This window comes from Psammomys obesus, unplaced genomic scaffold (genome assembly GCF_907164565.1).
Source record: "Psammomys obesus unplaced genomic scaffold, mPsaObe1.curated_primary_1811, whole genome shotgun sequence".
In the NCBI taxonomy this organism is placed as follows: domain Eukaryota; kingdom Metazoa; phylum Chordata; class Mammalia; order Rodentia; family Muridae; genus Psammomys; species Psammomys obesus.
Window position 1 is genome coordinate 14,009,507 of NW_026591086.1, and position 25,608 is coordinate 14,035,114.

A 25,608-nucleotide genomic window follows, 5' to 3' on the forward strand; every position below is an offset into this window, starting at 1 on the left:
ATATATATATATATATATATATATATATATATATATATATATATATACACACACATTAATAAAGTTAAAAAGACAAAGTTTATCAAATTGCAAAATGTAAAGATTTGGAACTTACTGACCTTGATTTTATCTTAATAATATAGGACAGATGGTAAAAGAAGTAGTGGTAGCAATATATTTTTAGTTTAAGGATAGAAATAGACCAAAGAAAAATTCTTAGGCTAATAACAAAATATAATGGTCTTTCACATTAGAAAAAAAGAGGTGACCTAATTGGTAGAAATGTGTTTTCCTATACCGAGTTATCATGCTAGTATCATTGACAACTTGATTGTAGCCAACAGAACATCTGTTCCCTTTTCTTATGTATGTGTCCATCATTTCATAAACATTCTTCTTTGTGACAGGCACTATCTTAAGAAGAAGATTATGAAAAAAAATACGGACAGGGTTCTTGTAGTTGTAGTGCTCACTTTGCAGTCAGAGGAGGAAAACAATAAACAAATTAAAGGAGAGTTACAGATTGGAATGTTGTAGAGGAAAGATGATTGGGTAATATGTTGAGAGTAATGGGTAGAATATGAGAAATTACTTCTTATTTTGATTTAACCAAGGCTCTTCTGAGGAACAATAACAGTTGAATGTGAATAGTGAGGCGGCAGAGGATTGTAAACAATTTTTGTTTATTATTGTTGCATGTTTGTATGACATGTGAATTCAGATACCCACATGCTACAGTGCACATATGGAGGTCAGAGGATAATTTTGTGGAGTTGCCTGTCATCTTCCAGATGAATTCATGTTGTCAGGCTTTCAAGGCAAGCACTTTAGCTACTGACCAATTTGGTGGCCTGGGGCAGAAAAGTTTTATGGGAAATGGATCAACAATTACGAATGCCCTTAAGTGGGAAGGCACTGGACATAATGAACACACAGGAAGGATGCTGGAAGACAAAAGTGTAGGAAGTGATTAGGAGAGCCAGTAAAGAGGGATTAGGATTAGTGTATACATGGTTTATAAGCCACTTGCAGGGATTTGGATTGTGTCATCAATGTGACAGGACACCATAAGAGGAGCTTGAGCAGGGAAGCCTGTCATGTGCTTTATGTTTTTAAAAGATTTTTCTGCTTACACATGGGAAGAGGGGAAAATGGAAATAAAATGACTTAGAAGTCAGGATGTAAAACATGTGACAGATTTGACAGAAATAAATTTGAGACATTTGTTTATTTATTTATTGGTGCTGGGGATGGAATCCCAAGCCTTATGTGTATTATACAAATGTTCTACCACTAAGCTACATCCTATACCTGAATTTGAGATTTTTATGTTGGTGTCCCAATCATCAAGTTTTGTTGGCAAATAGGAGGTAGAGGCAAAGAAAAAGAATCAAGAATGACCTCTCAACTTTTGACTATCTGGATGAAAAATGGTCTAGTTTACAGAAATCAGTAGAACTGTGGGAGCAGTATGTTGGTATCTTTTAAGTATTTGCTGAATATGTATAGTTAAGATGGCTCTGCCAGGAAAACAACAGAGGAGTCTTTTATAGAAGGGTTTGAATTGGGGCTCACTTGCTTAATATAATGCCTTCCTTTCAACTTCAAATTGATTTAAAGAGACAAAGCAGATAGAAAAAAAAAAAAGGATGATAAGTGTCCTGCAGTTATTTAAGTGGGATTTGATATGGAATTTGATGAACAATTAAATTCAGAAATAAAAAAGATTATAGATTAAAAATAAAAATGTTTCTTAATGTAGTTCTATTACCTAAGGTTATGATAGCAGGCTGTGCTAATAAGTACTTTTGGTCTCAACTCTTTATCTATCTGTATAAATATACACTGTATCATATTATTATTGTTAGTTCACAGATCCTGTAGTTACCTTTCGCTTTCAGAATTTAGATAATAGCTACCCACAGTTGATTAGAGTGTACTGTGACATCACAGATACTAACAAATAATTCTGTAGTCTCCCTTCCATTTGTAGCTCTGATGCCTGGGTCCACTTGATCCGTAGATCCAAGGCAACCTTGAATTACAGCTTTACATTTATCAGTGTTTTCCTAACTTAGAGATGTAGGCCAGGCCAGGCCAGACTGGGTCACTTGGTATGGAGCTTTCCCATTCCTCACTCTCTACTTCTCTCTTCCAATAAAATCCCTATGATACAGAGAAACTCTTTGTTCTCAGGACTGAGGAAAGCTGGGGATCCAAAGGCTCCCAGATGTGCTTTCGGAGCATGCTCAAGGCTGTCTGTGGGTATGATGCTTAACCTTCCTAATGCTCTTCTAAAGCTCATCACGGCTGCCAATGACCATGAGCCTGTGACTCTCTCTGAAGAGCAAATACATGTCAGCTTTTTTTTTTTTTTTATGAACCTGTTTACTTTTGTAAATGTGCTGAACATATTTCCACCTCTTGAGTCTGAGTTTGGTCATATGATTAGAGTGTTAGCCCAAGTGAGTCAAGCAGAAAGCTTTAGAAAAACTCCTACCTAGTCACACTTCCACTTTTCTGTGTGTCCGTGTTTGTGAGGACATATCTTTGGAGCTTAGTAAATATAAGGCAAAGCCAAGACAAGCCCAGCCAGCTCAGTTAAAGCCAGCCTAAATTGTTTTACAACCAGCCAACACGCATGGAAAACAAAATTCATCTAGTCATCCCCTTATCCCCACTCTTCTCTGCATTCCACCCCTTCCCCCTACAAGTGGCTTCTCTTCTTCTCCCAGTTACTCTGCATTTCTGCTTTCTTTTTACATGTGTTTCATTATCTCCTCTATTTCCCACTTCTCATAAGATCTCTTCTTCCTCTTTTATGATTCTCTTTCTAGTTTCATCACACACAGAGATACACACACAGATACATACACACACAAACTTTCTCCATACAAGAGAAAATGTGTTTTATCTTTCTGAGACTAGTTTATTTTACTCAATATAACAGTTTCCAGTTGCTTATATTTTCCTAAAAATGTTATGATTTCATTTTTGCATAAAATTCTGTTGTGTATATGTAACTATATTTTCTTTATCCAGTTATCTCATAGACATCTAGGCTCGTTCTACTTCCTGACTATTGAGGTTGGTACAGCTATAAACATTAATTTTGAATTTAGATTATTTCAGGTATAAACCTGAGAATGGTGTAGCGGGTTCATATCCTAGCTCTACTTGCAGAGACATTTTAAAACTACATACTGACTTCTGTAGTGGCTGTGCAAGGTGACATTCACTTTAGTAGATAAGATTTCATCTTTCCCTAGATCCTCCCCAGCCTTTGTTTTTTGTTTTATTGGTCATAACTAGGATGAGATGGAATCTCAGAGAAACACTAATTTGCAATTTTCTGATGGCTGATGATAAAGAATACTTTCTCATGTATCTATTGGCCATCTGTCTTTCTTGTTTTGAGAACTATCTATTCATATCATAAGCCTTTTATTGATTTGAGTTTTTGATATTTAATGTTTGTAATTCTTTACATATCCTAAACATTATATGTGGAGTTGAAAAGGTTTTTCCCTTTTCTTTTTGTTGATGACTATTTCCTTTGCAGTGCAGAAGCATCTTAGTTTCATGTAATCGCATATCAATTTTTTAGAATTACATCCTGTGTTATCAGAAACCAAGTCAGAAAAATTCTTATCTATGCCTTGTCTATATCCTGTGTAAGGATATGTGTGTGTGTGTCAGGGTATGGATATATGTATATGTGTACATACATAGGTGGCAGTACATGCATGTTTGTGCATGTTCACATGCAGGCCAGAAGTCAAAATCAGTTGTCTTTCCACAATAATTTTTCTCCTTATCTTTTAAGACAAGGTCTCTCAACAAATGTGGAGGGCACCAACTTGGCTAAGCTGGCAGGTTGGCCAGCTCCAGAAATTTGTCTGAAGTGCCGATCCTCCCCCAGAGCTGAGTTTTCACTGTAGTGCTCTTTTATTTTGTTGGCTAGCCTTATTCCTAGGTATGTTAAAGCTATTATGAATAGGATTTTTCACTATCTTTCTTGGTGCATTTGTTATATATAGAAAGCTACTAGTTTTTATTTAATAATTTTTTTTGTCTTGCTGTTTTGCTAGAAGCATTTATCAGTTCTAAGAGTGTTCTGGTAGAATCTTTAGGGTCTTTCAGATTATTAGATTATGTCATCTGCAAATAAGAACAATCTGACTTTTTCCTTTCCAGTTTATCTCATTTTATCCATTTCTCTTGATTTATTGTTCTAAGACTTTGAGCACTATGTAGAGGGGGCTGGAGAGATGGCTTTGCAGTTAACAGAGCACAGTGTTTTCATAGAGGACCAAAATGCAGTTCCCAGAACCCATGTCAGATAGCTCACATCTAGTTCTAACTCCAGCTCCAGAGTATCCATGTCTTCTTCTGGCTTCCATGGGTGGTGCACCCATGTTCACAAGCTCACACACAGGTATGTATGTGTGTATGTGTATGTGTATATATATACATATATATATTATGCATGATTAAAAATGAAAACAAACTATTTTAAAATTGAAAAGTAGTTTAAAAAATGGTAAGAGTAGGTACCCTTGTTCAAGACTTTAGAATAAATGCTCTTAGATTTTTCTTACTTAATATAATGTTAACTATAGGTTTGTCAAATATAGCCTTTACTATGTTGATGTATTAACTTTATGTTAATAATTTCTTCAAAGATTTTATTATGAATTATTATTATTTATTGAATTTTGACAAATGACATTTGTACATTGACCAAGGTAATCTTAAGTGGTTTCTTTCCTTAATTCTGCTTATTGTTGAGTTACACTTCCCAATTTGCATGTATTAGGCTAATCTTGCATCCCTGTAATGGAACAAACTTGGTCAGTGCACATGATCTTCTTCATGTGCTCTTGAGTTCAGTTTGATAGAACTTTATTGAGAGTTTTTCTATGTGTATTCATCAGGGATTTTGGTCTACAATTTTCTTTCTTCCTTATGCCTCTATCTGCTATTGACATCCTGATGATGCCTTTATAGAAAGGCATATTTATCATATTATTTCCAAAATAATATCATCAATTTATTGAGCAAAATTCACTGTTTTCTCCCAGAAAACATAAGTGAAGATATACATATGTGAAATATGAAAACGATTATTATACAGCCTTATATAAAAGCTTACTAAATGGAACCCACAATGCCTATCGATTATATTTAAAATAGATATCAATATTGTTAAAATAATGCTTTTCTTTTTTATTATTTTATTCTCCTTTATAATTACATCCCAACAACAGTTTCCCTTCCCTCCACTTTTCCCTGTCAGGCCCCCTGCACCCAAGATCCACTCCTCCTCTGTTTCTCTTAAAAAGAAGCAGGCCTCCCAAGGATATAATCTAAACAAATCATTAACAACTTACAATAAGACTAGGTACAAACCCTCATATCAGGGTTGGACAAGACAACCCAGTAGGAGGAAAAGAGTTCCAAGTACAGGCAAAGAGTGGACACCTTCCACTCCCACTGTAAGAAGTCCCACAAGAACACCAACCTACAAAACCATAACATATATGTAGAAGACTTAGCTCAGACCTTACAGGGTCCATGATTGTTTCTTCAGTCTCTGTGATCCACCTATGAGCCCTAATTAGATGATTCTGTGGGCTGTGTTCTTGTGGAGTCCTCAATCCCTCTGGATTTTGAAATCCTTTCCCCGTTCTTCAGGGTTCCCCTGTTTCTACCTGGTGTTTGGCTTTGAGTCTCTGCACCTGCACTTATCTGCTACTGGTTGACACTTCTCTGATATGACAGTTGGGCTAGGCAGTGATCTATGCATACAGCAGATATCATTGGTAATCATTTCATTGAATTTTTCCCAGTCGTGTTTGGTTCTATCCTGGGCCTCTGAGCTATCCAGCCCCTAGTTCCTGGACATCTAAGCAGTGTTAGGCATGGGCCCCCTCTCATGATGGGTCTCAAGTTGGACCAGTTATTGGTTAGTCACTCCCAGAAGCTCTGCACCACCATTACCCCAGCACATCTTGGAGACAGGACAGATTGTAGGTGTAAGGTTTTGAGGCTGGATTAGTGTCCCAGTACCACTGCTGGAAACCTTTCTTGGTTATAGGAGATGGCTGGATCAAGAGGAGCCTTAGTTTTAGCTCTGAAAGGTTTGGTAGAATTTGTCAGTGAATTTCTCTGGAGTTTTCTTTGTTCGAAAGTTTTCTTTATTGCTGCTTTAATCTCAGTGATGATTATGGATCTGTTTAAGTTGTTCACAATTTGATTTTGGTAGGTCATTGCATCTAGAAATTTATCTGTTTCTTCTATCTTTTCAGTTTCTTGGCATATGAGTTTCAAACTACTCCCTAATGATAACTTGAATTTTGTTGCTATCTGTAATAATTTTTCATTTTTCATCTATAATTTTGTTAGTTTATTTCTTCTTTAATTATATTTATTTATTTATTTATTTATTTATTTATTTGTGAGTGTATGTATTTACACTAGTGTGCTATTATTGGAGGTCTGAGGACAACTTACAGGCGTTCATTCACCCTTTTCACTATTTGATTTCTGAAGATGGAATGCAAGTTGCCAGACTTGGCAGCAAGCACTTTTACTTACTGAGCTATCTTGCTAGTGCATATCATTTTCTTTTGGTTAGTTTGGCTAAGAATTTGTCAATATTATTTATTTTCAAAGAACCAATTTTATAAGTTTCTTGTAAACTCCATTTAATTAATTTATGTCATTATCATTACTATTTCCTGCCATCTGCTGCTTTAAAGTTTACATTGTTCTTGAGTTTTCAAGGACATTGAGGTACATCATTAGGTTATTTATTTTAGATATTTTTAATTGTTTTATATTAACATTCATTATAAACATTCCTCTTAGAACTGCATTAGCTGTATTCCAAAGGTTCTAATAAGTTGTGTTTTTATTTTCACTACTGTATTAATTACTTTTATTTTGCTATAATAAAACATCAGGACCAGAGGCAACTTATAAAAGAAAAAGTTTATTTTGGATTATAGTTCTGGGGGCAGGGGGACTCCATAATGGCTATGAGGAATGGAAGCAGGTAAGTAGAGCAGGAAGCTGAGACATCTCATCTTCAACCAAAAAGGGCCATCCCAGGACCATCCATCCATCCATCCATCCATCCATCCATCCATCTGACAGCTTTTGTTCAGAATTAGGTAGTTGTTACTGTGTAGGTTTATATATGGTCCTCTATTCTAGTCTCTTGGTCTACATGTCTGTTTTATTCTGTTGTTACTGTGGCTCCATGGCAGGATTTTAGATTGGGTACTGAAGTATCAGGAGTAGTGCTCTCTCCACTATGGATTGCTTTAGATGCTTGGTACCTTTTGTGTTTTGTATCAATTCTTCTGAAGAAATGACCAAACAAATAACTCAGTAAATACATAGTCCTTGTTTAATAGGACTTGAAGTGTGTTTCTCCTAAAAGCCATTTAAAAAAAGAAGTACAACAATCCCTAGGCATAGGAGCAAACCTAAACAAAATCAACAGAAGGATGAGGCAGAGCTCCCTGCTCTCAACCGTATGCATTACCTAGCAACACCGACTTCTCCCAGGCATGTCTATGATAAATACACTGTATTGTATGTCGCTGAGATTTTGTAGTTGTGCAATTGATAACTGATACACATACAAATAGGTTATGGAAGTCTGATTTGGGGACATCGTGAATTTGAAGTGGTCCATGGCAGTTGAGTAAGAACTCAATAACCATGATGGTCTGTGAACTGTCACCATAAAATGGCTTAAGATGGGATTGTATGTAATTATATATATATATATATATATATATATATATATATATATATATATACACAGAGAGAGAGAGAGAGAGAGAGAGAGAGAGAGAGAGAATGGTAAGAGAAAATATGGTGACTGAACACTGTGGAAGTTCCATATTTGAAGGAATTGTTGAGACTGAGAAGAAATAGAGATGACCAAGAAGAGCCAAGGAACACTGGTAATATGAAAACTAGGTTTTAAAAAGGAGGAATCAGTAAGCAAGGACTTTCCTGTGAAGGCAAAATAGATAACTTTATCTTCATTTTGCAAATGAAGAAAATGAAATTTGGATTGGGGTAACAAAGCTTGTCATGTGTGATCAAAGAGATTGGTAAAAAGCAGTAAAGGCACTGAAACCTAGTCTTTAGGTTACTTAACTCTGGGCTGTATAATTTTTATCATACTATTTTTTTTAAAATATTTCTGGTGCCTATAAATGCATTTTTAAGATGACAAAGTATTTCCTTTACACATAAAATTATATAATTTTAATACTTTAGAACTAGATGAACAAGTAAGAAATATATAGCTTTGGGGCCCTTCTGTGGTTCTAAAATAAGTATATATTTTGGTATTACATGTCTCCTACTATCATCATTTTTTCTTTATCTTGTAAATGTATAAAAATATACATTTCACTCGTAAATGTGATTTGTTATGTGCATTATGAGTTAAAATAACAACATTCCTCTCAGTTGAGTACAATGAATTAATCATTAATGACATTTATGAAATATATTACAGATTGAACTTCATGATCTTGAAAAGCAAATAGCAGCTATTGCTGAAGAAGCTAAAGAAACAGAGAGGAAAATGCATCAGCAAGATGCTATCATGGAGAATTCTAAACTTCAGTGTGGACTCTTGGAAGCTCAAATTGAGTCCTTATATTCAGAAAGTATAAAGCTTAAATTTGATACAGAAACAGCCCAAGAAAATTTTGAGGAACAAATGATAAAATATAATGCATATTATGCAAAGATAAAAGCTCATAAAGATAGTTTAGGAGAGATAAAAGGCCAGTGTTCACTTATGACTGAACTCTATGAAAAACGAGATCTCATCAAAAACATAAAAACAATGAAAGAAGATCTTACAGAAAATCCCCAAAATTCACAAAGGAACTATACAATACAAATACAGGTATGAAATGTTACTTATCAAAGCCTTTCTGTTTTCTGTAAGTATACCTAGTAAATAATAATTAAGCTAATAAAATATCTATAGTCATAGATTCAGAAACTATTTTCACAGTTTTTTAAAACTTAAGTAAGTACACATAGCAATCAGATAGATAAGCTAAATAGCAATTTCCCGAATGCACAGATTCTGTTAAAAAAAAAAAAAAAAAAAAGATTTACTTATTTATTATTTATACTGCATTCTGCCTGCATGTGTGCCTGCAGGCCAGAAGAGGGCACCAGATCTCATTGTAGATGGTTATGATCCACCATGTGGTTGCTGGGGATTGAACTCAGGACCTTTGGAAAAAAGGTAGTCCTCTTACCCTCTGAGCCATCTCTTCAACCTCCTGAATGTGCAGATTCTTAAAGGAGATATTTATAGATCATCATGGATTAATAAATAAATATATGGTCAAAATCACAGTGAACAGTGAATCCATTTGCTGCAAAACTGTAAATCATCAAAAATGTTCAGCTTCTAGCTTCTATTCTAATGAATCTAGACCAAATCAGTTTATGTGATTAATGCTATTATACAAAGACACTGACTTCATAATTGCACATTGGGTAGCTTTGTATTTTTCTTATTGTTCTTTGAAGACCATAGAAGATACTGACTCAAAATATCTGCCTCTTCTTACTACAGAATTTAAAAAAAAAAAAAAATCCTTTGTACCATTTTTTTAGGAATCGTCAACACAATTACCACTTTTCTTTATGTCTTATTTTGTTTTCAGTTTGGGTTTTCCAGTCCAGGTTTGCTTTGTGTAAGTAATAGTTCTTTATCTTGTGTAGCTATGAAGGTAATGTTCTAATCCTATTTTCCAAATTTAAATCTTGATTTTGCTAGTTTTCATAAATTACGAAAGTACTTGAATTTATTTTGACTTGTATCTTTTAAATTTTACAAATATCCAGGAAGACATTGCAGAGCTAAAGAATAAAATTATGACAGCAAAAGATTCAATTATCAAGAAAACACATTTTCTTGAAGAAGAGAAAAAGACACATGAAAAATTAAGAAAAGAAATAGAGGTATGTCTTAATTATATTTAAATGTTTTATGAGACCAAGTCTTAAGTTTATGCTATATTTGTATTTACAGAGTTCACTCTTAATTTTCTTTTTTTAATTTTTATATTTTTTATAATTTATTTGCTTTACATCCCAATTATAGCCCCCTCCCTTCTTTCCTCCCATACCACCCTCTTTCCTTCTTCCTCCCTATCCCCCTCTCCTAGTCCTCAGAAAGAGGGAGCCCTCCTCCCCTACCATCTGACCCCAGCCTATCAAGTCTCCTTAGGACTGCCTGTATCCTCTTCCTCTGTGGCCCAGCATCACTCTTGATTTTTAAAACATCTAGGGAACAAGAAAAAAAAAATCATTAAAATATAACAAGAGATAACACTTTATTTAAACATGTGACAGTATTCAAACAAAGCAAGTATTCACATTAAGTCTGGCCTATACCAGGCATGGCACATGCCCATAATCCTTGCACTTGAAAAGATAGAGTTTGAAGCCAGCCTGGTTTATAAAGCAATGTCATGTCAAAAAAAAGATATCTGGCTCTGAATTTTCTGGAAGTCTTCCAAGTCTCTTTCTACTAACTACTTGATACCCAATTAATGGCTAGAAAACAGAGCTTTAGATGGTCAATGATGACCATTCTAGACATTGGAATTTTGAAAATAGAGCAAAAGGCAATCAAAAGCGTCACTGTTATGAAACTTGTTGATATTCAGGATTAGATGTCCTTATGGTGAATTGGAGACCAACAGAGCCAAAAAATCTGGGCCCAGGGGAAGCTGTGAAGACTGATGCTCCAACCAAGGGCCATGCATGGAAAGGACCTAGACCCCTTGCTCAGATGTAGCCCATAGGCAGCTCAGTTTCCAAGTGGGTTACCTATTAAGGGGATCAGGGACTATTTCTGACTAGACTCAGTGGCAGGCTCTTTGATCACCTTCCCCTGGGAGGTTCAGCCATGCCAGGCCACAGAGGAAGACAGTCCTGATGAGACCTGATAGGCTAGGGCCAGATAGTAGGGGAGGAGGACCTCCCCTATCAGTGGACTAGGGGAGGGGCATCGGAGGAGAAGAGGGAGGGAGGGAGGGACTGGGAGGAGATGAGGGAGCAGGGATACAAAGTGAATAAATTGTATTAAATAATAACTAAATTTTTTTTTAAAAAACTTGATTAGATATTTGAAACTCTCAAGAGTCAAGTTAAAAAAGAAAAATATCTGAGCAGGAGGTCTAGGTCCTCTCCCTGCATGATCTGCAGTTGGAGCATCAGTCTCTGCATGAACCCCTGGGCTCAGATCCTTTAGCTTTGTTGGTCTCCTTATGGGGCTCCTGGTCTCTTCTATGTCCCTCTATCCCCACAATCCTCTTCTTCCATAAGACTCCCCGCGCTCTGCCCAAAGTTTGACTATGAGTATCAGCATCTGCTTTGATCCTCTGCTCAGATATAGCTGATTGGCAGCTCAGTGTCCATGTGGATCTCCAAGTGAGGGGAGCAGGGGCTGCCTCTATCATGAACTCGGTTGCCTGCTCTTTGATCACCTGTGGTGATACAGCCTTGCCAGGCCACTGAGAAAGAGGATCCAGGCAGTCCTGATGAGACTTAACAAGCTATGGGCAGATGGCAGTGGTAGAGAACTCCCCCTTTCAGTGGACTAGTGGAAGGGGATACGAAGGGTGGGACTGGGGGGAGTTGAGAGAGGGGGCTTCAGTCAGGTTATATGATGAAAAAATTGTGAATAAAAATAAATAAATAAACAAACAAACAAATAAATAAATAAATGAAATCAGACTAGTTAAAAAGATAAAAACAACAAATATGAAAATGGGTTTGGGTACTGTGGTTCTTACCTAGCAACCCAGCATTTAGGAGACTAAGGGAGAAGGATTACTATAAATTAGATGCCAGCTCAGGTTATAGAGCAAGATTCTGTCTCTAAACCAAAATAAATAAGCAATTAAAATAAAAGGGAAACTAATTTCTTAACATGACATTCTAGACTTTTGTCATTATTGTTTGTAGAAATGGAGAACAACTATGGAAAAGAATGTGTTGTTAGTCAGGCATGGTAGGGCATGCCTTTAATCCCAGCACTCAGGGAGGCAGAGGTAGGCAGATCTCTGTGAGTTCAAGACCATCCTGGTCTACAAAGTGAGTCCAGGACATCCAGGGCTACACAGAGAAACCCTGTCTGGGAAAAAAAAATGTGATGTTAATGGCAAATAAAAAATATTTTTTGCCTTTAACATAACAACTTAGAAAATAAAGTGTTTATTTTTAACTTGTTTGTGACATGAAAACATCTAAATAATTTGAAGATAAGAAACCTTTTCCTGGGAACTGGAAAGGATCATCCTGAGTGAGCTGTCCCAGAAGCAGAAAGACACACACAGTATATACTCACTCATATAGATATATAATATGGGATAAACCTACTAAAATCTGCACATCTGAAGAAACTAATCAAGAGGGAGGGCCCTGACTTGAAATGCTCAATCCCCATTCTGAAAGGAAAAGAGGATGGACAGAAGAAGAAGAAGAAAACAGGAAACAAGTTAGGAACCTGCCACAGAGGGCCTCTGAAAGACTCTGCCTGCAGACTATCAAAGCAGATGCTAAGATTTATGGCCAACTGCTGGGCAGAGTGCAGGGAATCTTATGAAAGAAGAGGGAAATAGTAAGATCTGGAGAGGACAGGAACTCCACAAGGAGAGCAACAGAACCAAAAAATTTGAACACAGGGTCTTCCCAGAGACTCATACTCCAACCAAGTACCATGCATGGAGATAACCTAGAACCCCTGCACAGATGTAGTCCATGGTAGTTCAGTGTCCAAGTGGGTTCCATAGTAATGGGAACAGGGACTGCTTCTGACATAAACTGATTGTCCTGCTCTTTGATCACCTCCCCCTGAGGGGGGAGCAGCCTTACCAGGCCGCAGAAGAGGACAATGCAGCCACTCCTGATGAGATCTGATAGACTAAGATCAGAAGGAAGGAGAGGGGGACCTCCCCTATCAGTGGACTTGGGGAGGGACATGTGTGAAGAAGGGGGAGGGAAGGTGGGATTAGGAGGGGAAGAGGGAGGGATTTATGGGGGGGATACAAAGTGAATAAAGTGTAATTAATAAAATTAAAATTAAAAAAACAGAAAAAAAGAAACCTTTTCCTTTACATATGTTCATAAATAAAAACACTGTAATTTTATCTTACAGGTTAGTGGGAATTCAAATTAGATTAGGCATTTTAATTTTTTGTTTTTATACATCAATTTATTAAAATGTTATAAGTAGTAAGGTAGTACTACTTCAGTGGTGTGAAAATGAAAAAATAGTTAATGAAACAGAGAAAAGTTCTAGAAATAGTCCTGATGCATGAATAGCACAAACAAAATAAACTAAACTGCCAGTGAGAGGATGGTTCAGCAGCTGAGGGTGCTTGCTTTCTGAGTACCATCCCTGAACCCCCCATGAAAGGACAGCCCCTCTGATGCAGGTTATCCTCGGACCTCCACACATATCTGTCACAGCACATTACACTGTACCATATCCACCCACTCCACACACAAATAAACACAGCAACACTGGTTAAACTATGTAGAGATCCTAAATTGAACTCCATCTCATACTGCCTATGCATACTCTCTTCAGAGCACTCAAGAATACAAGAGAAATATTAACTGCGTGTTGAAGAAACATCTTTTATTAAGTCATTCATTCATTTTACATCCTGATTGTAGCCCCCTTCTCTCCTCCCAGTACCCCCTCTCACACCCCTCTCTCCCATTCTACTCTCATCTCCTCAGATAAGAGGGTGTCTCCCATGGGCACCAACCTGCCCTGACACATTAAGTCACTGCAGGACTAGGTGCATCCTCTCCTCCTGAGGCAAGACAAGGAAGCCCAGTTAGAGGAGTGGGATCCAAAGGGAAGCATCAGAGCCAGAGAGGTGCCCTGCTCCAGTTGTTGGATTCATGTGAAGATAGAGCTGTCCATCTGCTACATATGTGCAGGGGCCCTAGAACCAGTCCCTGTGTGCTCTTTGGTTGGAGCTTTAGTCTCTGTGACCCCCCATGGGACTAGGTTAGTTGACTCTGTAGGTCTGCTTGTAGAGTCCTTGACCCCTCTGGCTCCCTCAGTCATTCCTCCAACTTTCCTATAGGACTCCCTGAGCTCTGTTTAATGTTTGGTTGTGTGTCTCTGCATCTGTTTCCATCAGCTGCTGGGTGAAGCCTCTCAGAGGAGTTATGCTAGGCTACTATCTATAAGCATAGCAGAGTAACATTAATAGTGTCAGGGAGGTGGTTTTCTCAAATGGGATGAGTTTCAAGTAGGGCCAGTTTTTACAGACCTTGAAAGAACAATTCTCAAGTTCATATGGAAAAACAAAAACCCAGGTTAGTTAAAACAGTCCTGTACAATAAAAGAACTACTGGAGATATTGCCATCCCTGATCTCAAGCTCTACTACAAAGCAATAGTAATAAAAACAGCATGATATTGGCATAGGAACAGACAGATTGATCAATGGAATTGATTGGAAGATCCAGAAATAAACCCACAGATCTATGGATATCTGATTTTTGACAAAGAAACCAAACCATACAATGGAAAAAAAGAAAGCATCTTCAACAAATGATGCTGGTCTAACTGGATGACTACATGTAGAGAAAAGCAAATATATCCATATTTATCACCCTGCACAAAAGTAAAGTCCAAGGGGATCAAAGACCTCAACATAAAATCAGACATACTAAATCTGTTAGAGGAAAAAGTGGGGAAGAGCCTTGAACTCATTGGCACAGGGGACAACTTCCTGAACAGAACACCAACAACATAGGCTCTAAGAGTAACAATTAATAAATAAATAAACAATTAATAAATACTGTCAACAGAACAAAATGACAGCCTACAGACCAGGAAAAGATCTTTACCAACCCTACATCCTACAGGGGGCTAACATCCAGAATATAAAGAACTCAAGAAATTAAACACCATCAAACAAATCCAATTAAAACAGAGCTAAACAGAATTCTTAACAAAGGAATATTGAACGGCAAAGAAGCACTTAAAGAAATGAGAGAAATACAAATGAAAATGACTCTGAGATTCCATCTTACACCTATCAGAATAGCTAAGATAAAAAACTCAAGTGACAGCACAATTCTGGCAAGGTTGTAGAGAAAGGAGGACAGTCCTCCATTGCTGGTGGGAATATAAACTTGTACAACCACTTTGGAAATCAATCTGGTAGTTTCTCAGAAAATTGGGAATAGTGCTACTTCAAGACCCAGCTATACTAACTCCTAGGCATATACCCGAAAGATGTTCCACCATACATCAAGGACAGTTGTTCAAATATGGTCATTGCAGCTTTATTCATAAGAGCCAGAGACTGAAAAAAACCCAGATGTCCCTCAACTGAAGAATGGATAAGGAAACTGTGGTTCATCTACACAGTGGAATACTATTCAGCTATTAAAATAAACTGCATCTTTTGGTGCCACATTTCTAATGTGAAGTCAGTGATCATTTGAATTGTGTTTCTGTTTTTTACGTTTTGTTTCTTCTGATGAAGTGATTTGTTCTTGCTACTTCAGTGTACTCTGGTTTTAGTTTAATTCATGGCTTGTTTGGTAATTTACTTACATAGATTTACACTTAACCCATCTTGGGGTACACTAACTCTTGATTCTGTAGGTTTGTGTCTTTGGTCAGGCTTGGAATTATTTTCATCCATTTATTTGAATCCTGTTCTAAGTTTTCCTTTGTTATTCTCGGGTAAGATTATATGGCACACATATTAGAGTTTCTGTTATCTTCTTGTGGGCATTAGAGGTTTTTTTCTCCTGTTTATTTAATTTTTCCTATTGCTCAAACTGGATACTTTGTAGTTACTTTTTCTTCCTGTATACTTATTTTTCCCCCCTCTATTCTCTCCAGTTACTATCGAGATACATTGAGTTTTTTCATTTTGGTTATTTAATTTTTTGGTCTTTGAATTTCCATTTTTGTGTCTAAAACCTTTGCCAAGTATTTCATCTTCTCAGGTTTGTTGCTCTGTGTTGCAGCATATATATTGTGACTACTTTGAATCAATGTCAGATAATGGTGGTGTTTGTTATAGAGGTGTTGATGTATCTTCAGTGCCATTTCTTACTCGGTTTGAAATCTTGCTTCTTTGGAATGATAACTGATTTTCTATTGACATTTGAATGTGTTGATTGTTGTAAGCCTCTGGATTTTCATTACTTCCAAGCAGAAGCCTAGATTCCTATGTCCCTGGTAGTCTGTATTGCCATCTGTTGGTGAGAGGAGAGTTTCTTTTATTGTGAACCAGATGTGGGTACTCAGGGTGGCCCTCCAGACCCCTGCTGCTAGCACCTCGTCCTGCACTTGACAGTGCCTTACCGTTCCACACATGCCCCTCTGCTGACACTGCGGATTGCTTTCTCACTCACCACAGAGTACCGGCAAAAGTCCTGACTTAGCTAGGCTTTCTCTGATTTTACTCCCACTTGATGAGATAAGATCTTTTTGGGACCTCCTGTCCTCTCCAGATCTTACTATTTCCCACTTCTTTCATAAGATTCCCTGCACTCTGCCCAAAGTTTGGCCATAAGTCGCAACATTTGCTTTGATAGTCCACAGGGCAGAGCCTTTCAGAGGATAGGAGGTCCACAAGGAGAGCAACAGAACCAAAAAATTTGAACACAGGGGTCTTTCCAGAGACTCATACTCCAACCAAGTACCATGCATGGAGATAACCTAGAACCCCTCCACAGATGTAGCCCATAGCAGTTCAGTGTCCAAGTAGGTTCCATAGTAATGGGAACAGGGACTGCTTCTGACATGAACTGATTGGCCTGCTCTTTGATCACCTCCCCCTGAGGGGGTAGCAACCTTACCAGGCCACAGAGGAAGACAATGCAGCCACTCCTGATGAGACCTGATAGACTAGGATCAGAAGAAAGAAAAAGAAACCCTTCCCTACCAGTGGACTTGGGGAGGGGCATTTGTGGAGAAGGTAGAGGAAAGGAGGGATTGGGAGAGGAGGAGGGAGGGAACTAGAGGGGGGGATACAAAGTAAATTAAGTGTAATTAAAAATAAAATTAAATAAAAAAGATATTTTTGGGCTTCTCTGATTCTAAAAGATGTAGTTAGTTATTGCTTAGAAGGCACCAAAATTCAGGACTGTCCAGTTGGCCTACTTGAATCACCCCAGAAGGTATTTTTTTTGGGGGGGGGACTTCAATATTGCTAGCAATGATGGAATATGGGATGTTTTAGAAAAACTTGTCTTATGTGGGAGTGAAGAGGCCACATTTTTGTTCTGTGGTATTCATTTTGAGTAGAAGAGTTCCTGTCTGAAATGTTCTGTCTCGCGAGGCTGCCATTTTCATCATTTATCTAGAAAGAGGAGGCCTCCTTGAGACTTTTCCCTCGGTGCATTGTTGCCGCTTCTGGATTGCCGTCTTCTCCATGCCCTCTCTGTAATACATAAGGGAAATAGAAATGCATACCATTCCTAGGGCCTGAATTTCCTACCTGTATTTCTTTCTTCTACCTATTACCCAGAGGCTTCTGATATTAATTTTATGTTTGATATTTAGCATTCTTAGTCATACAGAAAGAACGAGCAAATGAAGACTTTTTTTGATAGAAGCAGTATAGAAAATTGATACTTTAAATGCTAAAGAATAAGAAGCCACTAATGCTAAAGTTTTAGGAATAATCACTAAAGACAACACTTCCATTTTTAAAAATTTTCATCATAAAGTTTCTTGCTCTGAAATTTAATAACATTTAAGCTTTCTTAATAGGGACAGATGTTTTAGGACATTTTGTGCTTTCCAGTTGTAGTTTTATTACTTCTAATATATTAAAAAGTAGTCTTCAACTGTGTCATAATATCATACTCATAAATGAAGTTAAATTTTTCTATAATAATTGTTAAAATGAAAATCAAATATAGTCCTATCATTGCCTTGAGAATACTTCATTTTTAAAAAACATTTGTTATTAATAGTTGTTATGAATCGATCATTGATGTTCTGAAAACAACCAAAAATTTTCAAGAAAGTTGAATTCAAATAGTGGAGACTTGTGTTAATTATTTCTTCCTATGAATACTATTTTTTTGTCCTTTGTAAATTTCTTTATCCATGGCTCTGGGAAATTTCATAGGTTATTTTTTTCCTTGACTGTACCATTGTTTGTTCTAATCTTTAATGTTTTTTAAACATTAAAGCCTTGCATATTTTAGATTCTATATTCCTATCCTCTACATCTGTGGTTCAGAAAATAGAAATGGTTCTTGAATTTCAATCTTTATTGGCAAAATGTTTTCAGTATTTCTAGGTCATAAATGAAATAGGAAAAAGATATTCCAAATATTTATCCCTAAATAGCTTTCTTTTCCTTCCTATTTTCTGTCTTTATACATTTTAGAAGATGGAAGCAAGAATAAACTATGAGTCATCAGCAAAGAATTGGGAGAGCATGAGCATAAAGCTTCAAATATAAAGCACTTAGAAACAGTCAGTGATTTTTTTTTTTTAGTTCAAAGTGTAACAAGTGTTATTTGCCAAATTCAAGAAGAAAAAAAAAAAAAAACAGGAGCAGTTTAAGATGATTTAGCAATTGATGAGTGTTGTAAGCAGTATTTTATGATAGCAGACATTCTATAAAGCATTGATGGTTTATTCTTGTCTAAATTTTCTACACTCTGAGGTTAAAAATTTAAAGGGTAGGGAAAATTAGTGCGCTTAAAGCCACTACAAACAAAGAATATTTGACTTGGTACCATGCAGCTTTTATCTGTACAACAGACAAATACATTCATTTGTTGATGTTAAGAACAGAATCGATTACAGAGTCAGAAGCCAATCAGTCCTATCTGAAAACTCCAGGGACGCAAAGGAGAGAGGATGAAGTAAAAGGCAATATGACCATTATTCAAGCAGGACTAGAAGAGAGCTCAGTGGTTAAGAGTACTCACTACTGTTATGGAGGACCTGAATTTGTTTCCCAGCATTCATATCATCTTCCATCTGCCTGTTGCTTTCAGCTCTGGAGAATCTAATGCCTTTGGCCTCTATAGGCACTTGCACTCATGTGTAAATACAGACAGACAGACACACGCACACACATACACATGCTTTATTTATTTAAATAAAATAAATCTTAAAAAATTTCAAGTAGATAGCAAGATAACACGGTAAAAATTATTGATCTATAGAAAGTGCAAGAACAAATGTTGAGTATTAATTGGTTTATTGTTATTTTTTTGGTTCCTGGTATTTTCCAAAAACTATATAAGATATATAATTTTTATTTTTATTTATTTTTAACTTTCCTTTATTTAATTATTTATTACAATTTATTCACTTTGTACCCCGGCTATAATCCCCTCCATCATCTCCTCCCAGTCCCACCCTTTTTTCTTCCCAGCCCCTCCCCCCCATGTACTTCCTCTAGTCCTCCTCCCCTACTATCTGACCTTAGCCTATCAGGTCTCATCAGGACTGTCTGAATCCACTTTCTCTGTGACCTAGTTAGGCCACCTCACCAAGGGAAGGTGATCAAACAGCTGGCCACTGAGTCCATGTCAGTGGACAGCCCCTGATCTCCTTACTAGAAAACCCACATGGAAACTAAGCTGCCTATGGGCTACATCTGATCAGGGGTTCTAGGTCCTCTCCATACATGATCCTTGGTTGATTTATCAGCCTCTGCAAACCCCCTGAGTCCAGGTATTTTGGCTCTGTTGGTCTCCTTATAGAGCTTCTGTCCCCTTCAGGTCTTTCTGTCTCCGTCTTCTTCCATAAGATTCCCTGTACTCTGCCCAAAGTTTGGCTGTGAATCTCAGCATCTGCTTCGATACCCTGATGGGTAGAGTCTTTTGGAGGCCCCTTTTGGAAGGCTCCTGTCCTGTTCCCTGTCTCTACTTCCTATGTCTATCCTATTTGCCATTCTGAATGAAGATTAAGCGTCTTCCCTAGGGTCTCCCTTGTTTTTTAGCTTCTTTAGGAGTATAGATTTTAGTATGTTTATCCTAAATTATATGGCTTATATCCACTTATAGGTGAGTATACCATGTGTGTCTTCTGCTTCTGGGTTACCTCACTCAAGATGATCTTTAACTAGTTCCATCCATTTGCTTGAAAATTTTATGTTTTCCTTGTTTTTAATAGCTGAGTAGTATTCCATTGTGTAAATGTACAACAATTTGTGTATCCATTCTTCAGTTGAGAGACATCCAGGTTGTTTCCAGACTCTGAATATTATGAATAAAGCTGCTATGACATAGTTGAGCAAGTGTCCTTGTTTCATGGTTGAACATCTTTTGGATATATGCATAGGAGTGGTATAGCTGGATCTTGAGGTAGCACTATTCCTAATTTTCTGAGAAATCACCAGATTGATTTCCAAATTGGTTGTACAAGTTTACATTCCCACCAGCAATGGAAGAGGGTTCCCATTTTTCCACAACCTCTCCAGCATGTGTCATCCCTTGAGTTATCCAATTAAAAATGGGGTATAGGGCTTAATAGAGAATTCTCAATTGGATGTATAATTTAAATCTTCATAATAACATATCATGCATAACATTATAAGTTTAATAATTTATATAAGGTTATACATCCAATAAAGCAAAAGAAAGTAAGATTCCAGATCTGTTGGACTCTTTCTCCTAGTTATATTTCAAACAGAACATACTCTCCGTAATGAAAATGTAAAATATTAGAGAGAAAGCTATATCATTTCTTTGAAACTACCTCCAATTACATTACTTTTCCCATTGTTTTTACCTATTACTCATGGCTTATACACAAACACACACTCCAAACAGAACATGTGTACATTGTGTGTGCACTGTACATATAACTGTACAAGTTACTTATTCATATCTCTCTTAATACATGTTTTAATTTTAGTCTATATTCCTTTTATTCTTATTCCTTTTTATTGCTTTAGAACAGCCAACAATATTGTTACACGTTTGTTTCTATCACCCTACTATAACTAATGACATTTTACCAGTTCCATTATTAAAAGAACTGTTGGAGTGAATACCATACTACATAATCCTTCTTACCAAGAATTAGAACTAAAGAACCATAAGATCCATGCTCTGTTACTTTCTCTTAATAATTAGTTAATATTAATTCTCTTAGTATTATTCTTTCTCATAATAATTTTAAACAAACATATCCTACATTTGAAATATTTTTTTCTGTTTTATAGACTTACTTCCTCATGATGTTAATTGGGTCAATACTAATTTTGGCCTTACAAGAAACCTCAGATTTGCATATTAGTTCCTTTCAAAACCTTGTCTATAATTTGAACTGCATGTGTAAATGAAATTCCAAGGTCCTCAATTGAAAACAAAGTTCGAATGTTGATAAGCTGAGATTTCAGCATCCACCCTTAAGAGAATCTACCTGTGTCCTGCTACTGTTGAGCCCTAGTAAAAAGACCACTGTATTTCACCATATATTGCCCGAATAGATGGTAGAAGAAACTTAAAAGTTGAAGGATTTATCGCTGCCTCACAGTTCAGAGGGTATGGCCCTTCAGGGCCAGGAAGGCACAGCAGGGCAGCAGGAACATGCAGGTGACACTTCTCACATCTTGCCTGCAGACTGGATACAGAGAGCTCATGCTGGATGGATAGCCAGGTGCTGACTCTCTAAAGACCACCATTAATAGCCTGTGCCCACTAAGCAGGTCCAATGCTCAAAAAGTTCTACAGTTTCTCAAAACAATATCATGATCTGGGAAACAAATATTCAAACATATGAGCCTTGGAGGACATTTTACATTCAGATCATAACACCCATAATGATAATGGAGAAAAAGCTGGACTAAAGACCTAAACCTCAGGATGAAAGAGAAATAGACACTCTAGTAAGTATTAAATCTTAAAAGTTCAAGGTCATCTACCAGTAATTTAATTGAATTTAGAAGAAAATTCAATACTTTTCAGAAGAAAATACCAAAATCCAGAGTTTGCAACTGGTGACTCCAATGCCATTAGTAATGAAACATGAGTAGAAATGTAAACAAAGAGAGAGAGAGAGAGGGCTACCTGTAGCTTGAGGAATCCTTAACCTATAAAGTTCTATTTGTCTCAGAAGTTGTTAGAGACAGAAAACTGTTAAGTATTCTACAGGGAAAAAGTAAGTGTCATGATGGATAAGATGAGATGAGACAAGGAAACCTAATCAAGCAACAGAACCAAATAGAAATCAGAACAGACAAGAGGAATTGTTGAAATGAAAAATCTTAGAGTGGAATTAACAGCAGATTAGATAGAAATGTAAGCTTTCTCCAGTCTAGAAGACAAGTGAAGTCACTGGTCAAGGCACTGAGAGAAAAGGAAGTGAAATGTTTGAGAAAGAATTCAGATACTTAAGAATTAATGGCTGCTATGTGCTTACATGGTTTGGGTCCAAGAACCCTGGCTAGGATCAGTGAGGGACTAAAGAAAGGACAGACACACGTAGAGGTGGTCTGGGATCTCAGAAGAAGCTGCAGCACCCTAGAAGCTGAAAGTGAACAGGGAAGTGGGGCTATTGTAATACAGGTAAACACGGGACAGGGTTTCATACACCGATGAACAAGGGAACAGATTTAACTAATCTTGGTAAGAGCAGGCTCTGTAGGGGAGCAATCTTCAGGCCATAAATATCGTGTGGGAGAAAGCTATAGTGGACATTTTCTGCACACACTGTCAACATTTGCACTTGGACCCAGTGAACGCTTTGCCGTCCCTCTGAGCTTCACACAGGGAAGGCTGTGCCACTCCCTTTAGTCTGAGACATTCGGGTCCTCACATGGCCATGCCCCTATCAAGCATCACACATTGACTCAGAACTTAATGAGGTACCTAATTAAGGTAATATATTCAGAGCCTCAATAAGACAGTCTTGAAGGTGAACAAAATAGTAAATTGGAGGCAAAAGTCTAAAATATGGAGGAAAACGTAAGAAAGGGTACTGAAACACTGAAAAGAAACCAGAAAGAAATTCAGGAAATGAAAGAAATAACCATTCAAATAAAAACCACATCATGAAGCATCACCAATAGATACTGCATGCAAAACAATGAATTTCAGGGATGAGGAAAACGTTAGGACAGTAGTATACCCAGACATATGTGAAGGAAACATATAATGGGCATAACCAATACTTCTAGGAAGTCCAGGAGATATTTCAAACCTTAGATTCCATCAGAAGTAGCTAAGAACAAAATGAATAGACATACTAATAACAAACACCCGCCAAAGAAACTAAAGCAAGAAATCAATATCCAAACACATTAGGCACAGAGAAGGTAGCAGTTTAATAAAATCCTTGGTCTTAAGGTAGTTGGGTTCTAAGTAATATGGTTTATCTAAAAAATCTAATTCTATTTATTTCTTCAATAAATCACTGAACATATTTGTTGTGTGCCTACTACACGCCCATTACTTTTAAATCCTGAAGACAGAACAGTAACAATAAACAAACAAACAGAAAAATACAAACTTTTTTTTGAAGAAAGTGAAAGACAAAAATGGAAGAGAGAAAATGAGTATCTAATTATGCAGTGTAGGGAGCGAAGAGGTAAAACAATGAATCTCATGGCAAATGAAAACTTCACCAAAGAAGGTCTCTTTGGAGAAGTTCTAGCAAAAATATGAAATACCCGAAGGATTTAGTCATGTAAACGTCTGGGAAAGCTTTACAGGGAAAAGAACAACCAAGTGCAGAGGTCTTAAAATGTGGCTATACTTGGGCTCAGGGAACACACGTGCAGTGTGTCTTGAATGGAGGCGCAAAAAGAAAAGTCATAGGAGATGAAATCGAAGACTGTAGGAGCTCTTATTCCATTTTTAGGTGTGTTTTTTTTTTGGGGGGGGATTATACATCTAGTTCTTCTGTTTTAATTTTTGCCAGCTAGCAATAATAACTAAGAAGAGTAACCACATATTTTTTATTTTTTTACAAGCAAACAAGTTTTATTTTCTATAGAATCATTACATTCTTAGCTACTGAGCGGTATTCAAGTCTTAATACTAAGACAGCTATCAGAGTCAGAATGCCACCTGAAAGGTCGTTAAGATGCTCACAAGGTGACCTTTCCTTCATAAAGTCATCTCTAGGCCAAAACTGCTTTTCAGCCTGTGAAATTTAACATGGTTAGCATCTTAACTGTAAGACGCTAACAGTCAGGTTTTCCATAGTATTACAATAATAGCAACTTTTCAAGGAGACAGGTAATTTATGTGAGTCACTATACCACTTCTCCTTTATGAAAAACACCTTGCTGGAAGCCTCATTACCACAAGATTGCTCCATACATGGAAATCCAGTCCATTGTATGCACCTGAGTGCATTCTTGACCTGTGGGCAGGTCTGGGGGGCCATTTTCTTAATCATTGGTTGATGTGGGAGGGTCTAACTCATTGTGGGCAGTGCTATCTTTGGGTGGGTGGTCTTGGGAGGCAAATCATGAGGAGCACAGCTATAAGCAGCTAAGCAGGGGGATCATGAGCAGAAGAAATGAATTCCTCCATAGCCTCTGCTTCAGTTCCTGCCTTGAGCTCCTACCCTGACACCCCAACATGATAGACTGTTACTGGACAGGTCAACCAAATCATCTCTTGACTCTCAGGTTGCTTTTGTTCAAAATATCATAGTAACAGAGAGCAACATGCATTGTCATTAGCTAATCCTTTGTGCTTTATTTTTCACTAAGACATTCCTGCCAATGGGTTCTTTTCCTAGCTATAGTAACATCTGCTGTGATAGCTGTAGCTGTTAGAGAATGTATAGTTAGTTTCATAACTTACTTAGTGAAGAATAATTTCACAAGTGGGCTAGTTTGCAACTCTTACAAAACTTGTTAACCACTTTCTGCTTGCTATGCTTTTAGGAACATGAATTTAAACATACTCAGTAACAATATTCTTAAAATATATTGTGTTAGATTGTTAATGAACACAAATAGTAGATACAGTATTTACAAATGAATGTTGCGTTGGTTAGTTGTGATCAACTTGACATAAACTTGAGTCACCTGGGAAGAGGGCTCCTCAGCTTCCATCAGATTGGCCTATGGCCATGTCTGTGGGAGCATTTTCTTAATTGCTAACTGATGTAGATGGGCCCAGACCACTGTGGGTGGCCCCATCACTAGACAGGTGGGCCTGAACTGTTAGAGTAATTGAGCAAGAAAATAAACGACATTTCTTCATGGACTTTGCTTCATTTGTACTAGATAAGTACAGCGTGACTCATCAAACGATGATGAAATATTAAAAAAAATGAAATATTGATAGGATCTACATCATTGCAGATCCTTAAACATACTATGCTGGTGACAAAAGCCAGTCACAAAGAAAACCTATTGTATGATTCTAATTATATGTAATGCCCAGAATATGCAAATGCATAAAGGAAAATTAGATTAGTGGTTGCCTAGTGCAAAGAGTTGGGCAGGAGAATGGAATTAATTGCTAATGGTTACTTATGTTCTTGGGAGGATAATGAAAATGTTCCAAAACAGATTGTGGTTAGGTTTGTATGGTTCTGTGAACATGC

General features: G+C 37.1%; 1 protein-coding gene across 2 annotated transcripts in view; it reads left to right on the forward strand.

Moving 5' to 3' along the window:
- Ccdc122 (coiled-coil domain containing 122) overlaps window positions 1–25,608 on the forward strand; it is a 55,622-nt gene that overhangs the window by 25,728 nt on the left and 4,286 nt on the right. The window contains exons 1-3 of one of the 2 annotated variants that reach the window (XM_055609520.1): window positions 4,420–4,438; window positions 8,549–8,947; window positions 9,907–10,023. In XM_055609520.1, coding sequence (XP_055465495.1) covers window positions 8,618–8,947; window positions 9,907–10,023 — 447 coding nt within the window. In that variant the 5' untranslated portion in view covers window positions 4,420–4,438; window positions 8,549–8,617. Of the gene's footprint in view, window positions 1–4,419; window positions 4,439–8,548; window positions 8,948–9,906; window positions 10,024–25,608 lie in introns of those variants that run through there. The other variant, XM_055609519.1, reaches the window with a different exon arrangement.